This window comes from Bison bison, unplaced genomic scaffold (assembly GCF_000754665.1).
Source record: "Bison bison bison isolate TAMUID 2011002044 unplaced genomic scaffold, Bison_UMD1.0 scf7180017864505, whole genome shotgun sequence".
Taxonomy (NCBI): Eukaryota; Metazoa; Chordata; class Mammalia; order Artiodactyla; family Bovidae; genus Bison; species Bison bison.
Window position 1 is genome coordinate 1,302,251 of NW_011495062.1, and position 11,053 is coordinate 1,313,303.

General features: G+C 44.7%; 1 protein-coding gene across 3 annotated transcripts in view; it reads left to right on the forward strand.

The window, feature by feature from the left end:
- The window catches only part of GRIA1 (glutamate receptor, ionotropic, AMPA 1), a 349,138-nt gene that overhangs the window by 240,626 nt on the left and 97,459 nt on the right, over nucleotides 1-11,053 (forward strand). For all 3 annotated transcript variants that reach the window (XM_010829379.1, XM_010829378.1, XM_010829380.1), the window contains 2 exons: nucleotides 9,649-9,759; nucleotides 10,456-10,662. In XM_010829379.1, coding sequence (XP_010827681.1) covers nucleotides 9,649-9,759; nucleotides 10,456-10,662 — 318 coding nt within the window. The remainder of the gene's footprint in view (nucleotides 1-9,648; nucleotides 9,760-10,455; nucleotides 10,663-11,053) is intronic.

An 11,053-nucleotide genomic window follows, 5' to 3' on the forward strand; every position in this document is an offset into this window, starting at 1 on the left:
TGTATATGTATGTATATATCAGTTCAGTTCAGTCGCTCAGTCGTGTCCAACTCTTTGCGACCCCGTGAATCGCAGCACGCCAGGCCTCCCTGTCCATCACCAACTCCCAGAGTTCACCCAGACTCACGTCCATCGAGTCAGTGATGCCATCCAGCCATCTCATCCTCTGTTGTCCCCTTCTTCTTCTGCCCCCAATCCCTCCCAGCATCAGAGTCTTTTCCAATGAGTCAACTCTTCTCATGAGGTGGCCAAAGTACTGGAGTTTCAGCTTTAGCATCATTCCTTCCAAAGAAATCCCAGGGCTGATCTCCTTCAGAATGGACTGGTTGGATCTCCTTGCAGTCCAAGGGATTCTCAAGAGTCTTCTCCAACACCACAGTTCAAAAGCATCAGTTCTTATATATATACATACACACACACACACACACACACACACTTACTAAACATTTTAGAACAACGTTCAAATTCTTGGAGAAAACATTCAGAATTCTACCAGACTCTGCATTCTGGCCTTGGCCAATTTCTCTGACCTTGATCCTTGACACTCACTTTCTTTGTCTTTCCACTCCAGCCATTCCAACCAACGTTCACTTCCAGGAAGATATCATGTTCTTTCTCACCCCCCAGCCTCCAAATGCATTCCCTCTGGCTGGGACTCTTCTATCCCATCCCCCAATTCTAGCCTGACTTCAGGAGTCAGGGTAAATGTTGCTCCCCAGGAAAGCCTTTCCTGGGCTTCCTTGTTATGCCTCATGGCCACCTCTACTTTACTGTCCCTGGCCTTCACCACATCCCTAGTTCCTTGGGGTGGCACAGTGGGGTAAGTAAGAGGCTGTGCATGCACAGTATGAAGCTGGTAGAGTGTCAGAGCATTAGCGCCAGAATCCTGGGATTCCATCCTGGCGTCACCACTTACCAGCCTGTGACCCTGGACAAGTAAATCAAGTTCTTTGTGCCTTAAGCAGGGATTGAATGATCTAAGGACGCAGAAGTTCTGAGGGCTGGACCTGGCACATTGCAGAGTAGGTCTTAGTCTCTCAAACTTGATTCTCGCTATGCCTGTGCTGTCAAATACAGTTGCCACTAGCCATGGTTGGCTATTTCATTTTAATTCTAAATAATGAAAATTGACAAGTCCCACAGTTGCACTAGCCACACTTAAGTGCTCAATAGCCACAGGTGGCTAGAGGCTGCCACGCCAGACAGCACGGCTGTGGATCACGCCCATCGTCACTGCAGGCTCTACTGGAGAGTGATGCTCATGTTCTCTACGCCCAGCCTGTGGGCTTCACGGTGCTCTGGGTGGTGTGGTGAGAAACACTGGCAGAATGGCTACAAGCGGGGTCACTGAAAACAGACACACAGGAATTAAGTCTCTGCCTCACTCTCTACTACACACATGACCTTGAACAACTGAGCCTCCTAGAGCCCCAGTGACATCACCTCCAAATGGGGAATAATGCCCTTTATCTCACAGGACTTCCACCAACATTGAGTGAAACAATGTCTGCTACCCCCTTGCCTGTGTGAAGGGGTCCCCAAAGCAGCCCCTGGCATGGATTGGGTATTCAACCCACATTTTGTTTGTTTGTTTCAACTGCCTTCTTTGGGCCACAAGGATTTTTATATCAGCCTTGACTATGAGTGAGTCAGGCTGTGCAAGCCCATAGAATGGATAAATCAGCAAACCGAAATAACAGAGTAACTTTAAAATCCACGAGCAATAGTTGTGCTTTATTTTTCAGGTCTCGGGGCTGTTTTTCAACTTCCTTCCCAATGACTAAATCCTTTCTTTGAATGTGGGTTTAGGCAGCCTTTGGTTACAGGGAATCTGACTTTCAGAAAATCAATTCCACCACATCTGTGGCTTCAGGTCTTTTACTCAATCAACCTCCTAACAAAGTAATTTCTCAGATTCATGGGTAACCTTGTTGTGCTGGTTTCAGTGAACAGTGTGTGGCCTTACCTGACGTATGTAATAAAAAGGGACTGCTGCTGTTTAACTGGGAGCCTTGGGGACTCTCTCCTGATCTTTAGGCACGTATCCTGGCCACTGATCTGCCAACACACACTCTAGGTGTCTGGGTCCAATTTGACATCCTACTGAAATGTGTGTGGTCTCTGGGCATACGTTTATCCCACACTTCGGAGCTTCAAATGCCAGAATGTGCAGTGGCTCCAGTAAATCTAGAGCCTTCTGAAATGCCATTCAGAGATTCCACTTCGCCGTGGGGTACTGATTCAAATAGGGATCTCTATTCAAATAAAATGCCTTGTCAAATTCAAGTAGGATCACAAATTCTTAGAGTGGCTGTCAAGAGAGAAGTGCAGGGACATTCTTGAAGGTCTTTCATCAAGGGACCAGCATTAATGATGTAACCATCTTTTCTCATCACCATTGGTCCTGTAGCTATGTTTTGACTTAAAAAGGACAAGTCTCAACTTGAATTCAGTCACCCTTGCCCTGTCTCAAATTTTTCATTCCCAGTTATGACCCAAGTGTAACTGGAAAGGAAGGACCAGGTAGCAAAGAAAGTGACACAAAGTCCTCCCTATGTCAAAAGTAATTAAAAGTCCTGAAGCATTCACAGCCCTCAAGTCCAGACATCCTTTGGAAGTTTTTTCCTGAAATCTTTGCTACCCAACTTTAGACATACTGGTGGTGGTTTAGTCACTAAGTCGTGTCTGACTCTTTGCGACCTTTACCACCAGGGAAGCTCCTTAGACATACTGAGTCCTGTTCTATTCTATCCACCCACTTCTCTCCATTTCCACTGCTGACTCCAGAGCTCAAGCCACCTTCTACACCTGCCTAGACTCACACAGGAGCCTCCCTACTGGTCACTAGTCCTACTGGCCAGGTTCTTGTCCCTCTAGAAGGCTGTTTTTCAACACAAGAGCTGATCATCTTCAAATATATGTCAGGTTATATTGCTTCTCCGCTTAAAGCCATTGACTGGCTTCCTACTGCAGGGGCTTCCCTGGTGGCTCAGATAGTAAAGAATCTGCTGCCTGCAATGCAGGAGACCCAGGTTCAATCCCTGGGTTAGAAAGGTCCCCTGGAGAAGGGCATAGTAACCCACTCCAGCATTCTTTCCTGGAGAATTCCATGGACAGAGGAGCCTGGTGGGCTATAGTCCATGGAGCCACAAAGTCAGACACGACTGAGCGACTAATACACCACTGCAGGTAAAAGGTAACAGAACTCCTTCCTGTGGCCTTCAGACCCAGATACTGCAGCCCTCTGAACTCTTGCTTCTCTTTCTCTAGCTCACAACTCCACAGCTACCCCGGAATGTCTGCTTCTTTACCTGACATTCGCCATCACTGTGGTTTGATGTACATCTCTCTCCTTGTCATTCAAGTCTGGCCCAGCTGAAGTCACTCTGGAAAGGGCATTCCTGACCAAAATATCTAAAGTGACCCCCATCCGCCGAGCACACTCCCATTATCCTAATTTTTCACAGTGCTTCCCCCTTCTGAGATTCTCTTGGTGGTTTACTGATCTCTATTGGGGTTGGTAAACTTCAGCCTGCAGGCCAGATCCAGCCAACTGCCTGTTTGTTTACAGCCCATGAGCTAATGATTTTTACATTTTTAAATGGTTGAAGTAAATCAAAAGATGAATACTTCATGATATGTGAAAATTACATGAAATTAAAATTTCAGGGTCCATAAATAAAGTTGTGGGGTTTGTTTTTTTTTTGGAATACAGCCAAACTCATTTGTTTCAGTATTGGCTATGGCTGCTTCTGCACTGTGACAACAGAGATGGGTAGTTGCTACAGAGACTGTTTCACCCACAAAGCCTAAAGTATTTACTGTCTGGCGCTTTAAAGGTGAAGTCTGACAACCCCTGGTCTGAATATGTATTGTCTTTCTTCCCCTCCTCTCCACCTCCTTCCACTAAAATGTCAGCTCTCTAAACGCAGGACATGGTCGTGTTATTTATTATATCCTCAGTGCCGATAATATATTGATGCATAGTAAGCACATGCAAATAAGTGGTTGTTCATTAAATGAGCGGGCAGCACATTGAATGTTGCTTGGCAACCAGGAAGCATACTACTCTGGCCCATTTTCCCATAGATCTGCCAGCAAATAAGGAAAAAAAATGCTGATAAATTTAATGAAATAACACCTCAAGCAGAACTCAGATAAAGTCACATACAAAATTCCAAGTTCAAATTCTTTAAGTATGTTAGTTAAGGTGCAATAACAGATAAACTCTAAAAATCTCAGCTGTGTAATGCAACAGAGGTCTAATTCTTATTCACCTAGTGATCAGTTTGGGGGACTGGGGACTCTGGTTAAGACTCAGGCTTATGGAGGCTCCATTGTCTGTCTGGGTCTTCCGCCTATCAATAGCCAGCTAACAAGTGAGGAAGAAAGATATTAGAAACTGTGCTGGGGATTTGGGGGAGTCAGGTTAGGAGAGGCACTCATCACTTCTGCGTTCCACTGGCCAACCTGATCTCCTGGCCCATCTAGACACACGGCAGGCTGGGAATTGCAATGGCAGTCTAAGTAACTACTTCCCACCATACCTGTAGGCTATGAATAGTGAACAAGAATCCTTGCTGGTCATCAGGTTGTCTCTGCCACAATAGGCAACTTCCTTTTAAAAACTTTATCATAATGGATCTCATTTTTGGAGGTCAGGAGCTGTGGCTTCAGAGGCAGCTTAGAGCTACAAATGATACAACTACAAATGTGTCGATGTGATTTGATGACTGTGTAAGGTGGACCTATTGTATATACTCTTCAATGATCATCTTCTTTTTAGGCTATATTTACTTTAAAAAATCTAATCTATCATCCCATGACAGACTCATTTCTATATTCAAAGAATCTTTAGAAGTAGATGGAAAACAGGAGATCAAAAATTCTAACTGGCTCCAGGAGAAGACCTGTCACTGTCAGAATTGTTTAAATCTTCTCTTGAACAGTGGGGCCCAATTTTTTACCAAACTACTAGCTCTGATTTACTTTGAGATAAAATCAAAGTTCCTCCATATCCTTAGTAGAGAATCAAAGGGCTGTATAATAATCCAGCCCATTTCTCTAAGAAAAGGAAATTTGCTTCATCTCTGAAGTGCAATGTCTCTTCAAAAAACTTTGCCAGTTCTCTTTTCATCAAAATGTGGAGCTAGATTTCTCAGCCTCCTAGCTGACATGGGAGGCAAAGCTGGGTTTTGGCATCACCCTGCTCTTCTGACTGGTGATATTTTTTTATTTCCCTACAAAAGGGTTAGGAATAAAATAAGCTTGCTTACAACATATAAGTGTTCCTCTGGCTTTTGATATAAGCCAACCTAAACAATAATTTTTATAGATACCAATTTAACATTAGTGCTAGGATACTAACTCTGAAGGATCCTTACCCTTAAAAAAGTCTCTTTCTAAGCCATATAAATCTTATCTACACAGATTTATCTTGCTTTTCCCTTCTTTCTTTAATCAAAACAGCTTGCAATTTTAGAGTGGTGTTTTGTGGGGTTTTGCACCATTTATCCTAGGACATGCTGCATATCAGGAGGGTTACGTTGTCAAATGAGTTTGAGAAATGCTCCATAATATATACTCCTTTTGGAAAGTGGAAACATTCAATAGCAAAATGAAACTGAAATGTCCTATAGTACAGAAGCCTATTAGCCTTCAACTAGGCGTTACCCTACTGAATAGCATTTTTTAGTTTAATAACAACTTAATATGAACCACACACTATGATTATTGTTGTCAATGAACTAACTCATTTGGTTCTCACGGCCACCCTGTGAGACAGGTACTCTTGTTGTATCCCCTCTACAGGGCAGAGACTGAAGCCCATTGAGGTCAGTTAACTGGCCCAAGTCATACAGTTAGTAATTAGGAAAATCTGTCTTTTAAACCAGGTCTATCTGATGCCAAAGACCAATCTCTGTACCATTAAGCCCCCACTTTTACAGATAATTCCCATGAAGGGACTTCCCTGGTGCTCCAGTGGCTAAGACTTGGTGCTCCCAAAGCAGGGGGCCCCAGTTTCAACCCTGGTCAGGAAATTCGATCCCACATGCCTCAACTAAGAGTTCCCAAGTCACAACTAAGACCCGGTGCAGTCAAATACGTAAGATAATTTTTTTTTAATATTTGAAAAACTCTATCAAAACTCAATAGATTTTAGAGAACTTAGTTGCATGTCAAAGGAGGCAGCTACCTTGATACTGATGGTACAACTGATGGTTGTAGAGATTCGTAAGAACAGCTGAGCTGGTGACAAATCATGAAGAGGGTAGAAGGAAGAAAGAAAAAAAAGGGAAGGAAGGAAGAAAAAGGAGGAGGAAGTGGGAGGGAAGGGCATGAAGACACCACGGCATCATCTGCAGGAGGCAAAAATGGTGATTAAATTTGCTAGATCATCTCCCAACTTTGTGCTGATTATATTAAACAATACTACTTCTGAGGTCCATGACCTGGCTTCTGTGCTTCGCCACTCATCTGCTATATAAACTTCATAAGCTTGATCATCTGATCTCCCCAAACCTCAGTTCTCTCATCTGTAAAACAGGGAAGATAATTCCCAGCCTGTCTGTGTTATTTGAATAGTGTGAGGAGCAAAAGAGTTAAGTGTTGGGTAAGTAGTTTGGAAATTATTTTTCTAAACTTGCACTACGATATACTACAATAATGGTTTGAAACATTTATTTCTCAATTAAAGGTCTCCTTGTAAAAATGAACTCTTAAGGGGAATCCCAAAGTGTGAAATTGATTAAAAGCAGAGCTGACGGTTGAATCAGGGATGAAGAACCAATAGCTTCCTCCATCTTCCCTGACCCCTGGCCCACATCCCGAGGAAGTGGCAAAGGGGCTTCACAGGTGCCCTAGGGCCCCTTGAAGCACAGGCCTAGCAAAGCAAGGTTGCACTGTGGTCTTGAGCAGGTCCCCTAGTGCCTGAGCCTCTGTTTCCCTCTATAAAAAGAAGAAGTTAGAAGAAATGATTCTTCAAGCCTCTTCCAGCTCTGATATTTTGGAAATCTACATTTCTAGTTCTTGTCTTTAGAGAGAAATGTCTCCCTCCAAGCTAACTGAAAGTGCCCCCACATGAGCAGCATGGTACCCATGCCTGCAGGAGGGCAAATCCTGACGCAGTGTTCTGAGAGACAGCCTCCCACCTGCCTTCATGCCTCTGAACTGTCTCAGCATGAACAGGATCCACTGTCTCCGTGCTGGATCCACTCATTCTCTCAACAAACCTTCTTCCCTGAACTGCTTCTCTGTGGAACAATGGGCAGCCTGGAATGAATAGACCTCTAGCTTTGTTCCCAAGGAGCACCATGGAGAGACGGGGACAGATGTACCAACAGCTAGACCATGGGGCCAGTGGGAACCAACACGAGGCACTCAGGGTCAGCTGGCAGCCTAGCGGAACACGGACACACACAGCCGTGGCCAGCCTGCCCCATTCCAATCCTGGCTCCACAGCTCTCCTGCAGCCTTGGGAAAGTTATTCCACTTCCCCGCATCTCAGTTTCTTCACATTTAAAATGGGAGTGACAATTAATTACCCACTTCATAGGTTTTGAGGAGGATGAGAGAAGTTAAAACATTAAAAAAAAAAAAACACTTAGTATTAATATTTATTTTTATTTGTTTGGCTGCACCAGGTCTTAGCTGCAGCATGCAGGTTCTTCCGTGGCACGTGTGAAGTCTTAGTTGCAGCATGTGGGATCTAGTTCCCTGACCAAAGATCAAGCCTGGGACCCTGCAATTGGAGTTCGGAGTCTTAGCCACTGGACCACCAGGGAATTCCCTAAAAAAACACTTAGAAGAGTGCCTAAAATACAATAAGCACCCAAATACTGTTAAGCAACATGCTTTCCAGCCCAGGGCTAAGTCCCCTCTAGTGGTGAAAAGCTGCCCCTGGAGACAGATGACCAGGGTTCCTGGCCGGCCTCAGCCACTTAGCTGCATCACCACCCTCACCATGCAGGTTAACAAACTTCTCTAAGCCAGATGCAGCAGCACAAAGCCTGTCACACACAGCCTCCAACAGAGCAAGAACATGATCGGTGTTGGCAATTAATACTGTTGCTGTTAACGGCTGTGAGATCGCAGGGAGAACTATTTATTTCTAGCTGAGGGGACTGGGAAAAGCATCAAGGTGAAGATGACCTTTGAGTGGACGGCTGGCATGTGCCTCGGATTTCATGAATCTGGACTGACTTTGCAGAACTGCTCTTCCTTCTCCATGTGTACTGCAGTTCTCCTTCCTGTTTGCCTGTTACAGCTGCAGCCAACAGAACCACCACAAAGCACAGCTGCAGCCAGCAGAACCACCACAAAACACAGTGGTCTAAAGCTTAATAGAGACAGAGGTAGAGATGGGGGGTGTGTGTGTGTGTGTGTGTGTGTGTGTGTGTGTGCGTGCTTAATAGAGACAGAGGTAGAGATGGGGGGTGTGTGTGTGTGTGTGTGTGTGTGTGTGTGTTAGCCATGCCATTCTGTTCTTCCCAAACCTTCCATGACTTCCTGTTGCCTTCAGGATAGGCCTACACCATTTAGCTTGGCCTGCAAAGCCCTCTGCTACCTAGACCCAGGCCCACTTTCCTCTGGAGCTAACCCAGTCCTCCACCCAGGACCCATTAAACTTACATATCCGGGCAGATTCCTGTGTCTACAGCTTGGCTCATCTTTTCTCTGACCTGACAGATTTGGACCCAACCTGTCCATCCCTCGCGACTTCAGCCTCACCTCCTCCAGCTACCTTCTTCCCAGCATAGGTTTCATACTTGGCTCCTGCTTCTCCAAACTCCTTGGGCTCAAGCTACCGGAGTCACTCACTTGTCACTTCTGGGGCCACACGCATGTGTGTGTCATGTATTCCTGAATAGAGTAGAGGGACTGTCAGAGCAAGGACTATCTCTGAGACTTCTGTGTATCTTTCTCAACTCTGCCACACAATACCACCATCTTAGCTCAGAGTCTTACACACAATAGAGATCCTATAAATATTTGCTGAAAGACCTTGGAAAATGAGTCAGTATAAAAAAGTACTAACTCATCTTTAAAAAAAATAATGCTGTCAACCAGTATTTGAAGGTACAACTGTATGCTCAGTATTATAATAGTTTAAAAATTGGAAATAAGAGAAATAAATAAACACTAAAATAACCATCACCTAGCAAGTTGAATCTAGATGGGAAAATAGAGTTAACCTAAAAAGAAAGCAAAAAAAAAGGTTTAAATCCTATGATTCCAACTACAGTTCAGAATGAGCTAAGGAAGAGAAGGATTACTAGGAAGGGAACAAGGAGGAGTTTGACCTTGTGAACAAGGCAGGGAATTAAATCTCTGTGACCCTGACTTAACATTGTGCAAAACAATTTGCCACATAAACAGTTGAAACCTCACTTCTCAAGAGAAGCAATTTTCAGGCTTCCCCATCATGATGAGGATTTTCATGGGGGTGGGGCTGGGAAGACCAGACCTGGAGAGCATCTTATCTCTTGCTGTTTATATCTAGCACACTTTAAAGTCTGGTGTGTCCAGCATTGCTGGTGTGACACTCAGCTCCTTGATTTCCTATCTGGTGTTGGCTAGAGGGCGCACAGTGGGCCATTCCTGAGAATCCTGGCTCACCCTATGTCACCACACCCCTCTCCTTAACAGATTGGCTACTGGAATGAAGATGACAAATTCGTCCCTGCAGCCACAGATGCTCAAGCCGGGGGGGATAACTCAAGTGTCCAGAATAGAACATACATCGTCACCACAATCCTAGTGAGTACTCAGTCCTTTGTAGAGGTTACCTGGGATGTGAGCTAGGCCAACACAGAGGCTTCCTCAAGAGTGAAAGCTGGTCATTCTTCTGGCCAAAAGTGTGCAGTGGGTAGAAAGAGGGAGTTAAAAATTATCCTGAAATTCAGAGGGATTTTCGCTCTCTGGCTCTGCCATGATTTCACTTTGTGCCCTTGGATAAGTCAGTCACCCTCCTATGAGCCACAGTTTTCCCATCTATAAAACATAAGAGATTAAATAAAGTGTGGTGCTTCTGACTCTACTCTTCCTCAGTAGAAGTCATTTTCAAAGAAAGCCCCTAACGTACATCACCTAGAGTGGACAGAAGTGAAGCTGCTGTGATTTTCAGTGGTTGGTCATGAGAAACCTGGAACCTATTTAGGATCTACTTCCCCACTGTCACACCCCCAGAGGTACCTTCAAAGAAACACAAGAGCTCCTGAAACATCACTTGAAAAGCTATGCACGACATCTCAATGAAACATTCTTATTTTACCAGTTTTCTTCTTTAACCCAAGAAGTTTTGTAATGGGAGGAGCAGAAATGCAGGAAGTGGGTTTAGGGGCTAGAGAGACTCCCCCAAAGTTAACCAATGTTAACTCTTCTGCCATGCCAAAGGCCTCCCTCCCCAAGAGTGAACCCCAAACCCACATTCTCTGTCTCCCATTTCTCCACCAGGAAGATCCTTATGTGATGCTCAAGAAGAATGCCAACCAGTTTGAAGGCAATGACCGCTACGAGGGCTACTGTGTGGAGTTGGCAGCAGAGATTGCCAAGCATGTGGGATATTCCTACCGTCTTGAGATTGTCAGCGATGGAAAATATGGAGCCCGTGACCCTGACACAAAGGCTTGGAATGGCATGGTGGGAGAGCTGGTCTATGGAGTAAGTCCCCCATAGGGTAGGGAATTCGAGGCAGAGAAAGATGGTTGGACAGGAAATTTTGGTGGTTAGATGACCCTACCCATAGATGCCTATTGGACCCTATAGTTTAGTATGGTTGCTGCTAGAAAGATGAACAGTCTAAAATCCAGTGTCTTAAGACATTTTTTGCTCATGTTCCTGGTCCCAGCTCCTTCAGCCAGACTCACTTCAGTCTTGTGACTTCAGTTGATCATCATCCAACACAGGTGACAGTTTAGCTTTAAGGTTAGTTTTCCCGAGGCAGACCACCGAGTGGTCACTTTCCTGTTCAGTCACTTAAGGCCCCCTCAAAATAATTTCTTCCCTGGATACAATCAAACTTTCTAGTCACTTGCCCTTTCTGGCACCTTCC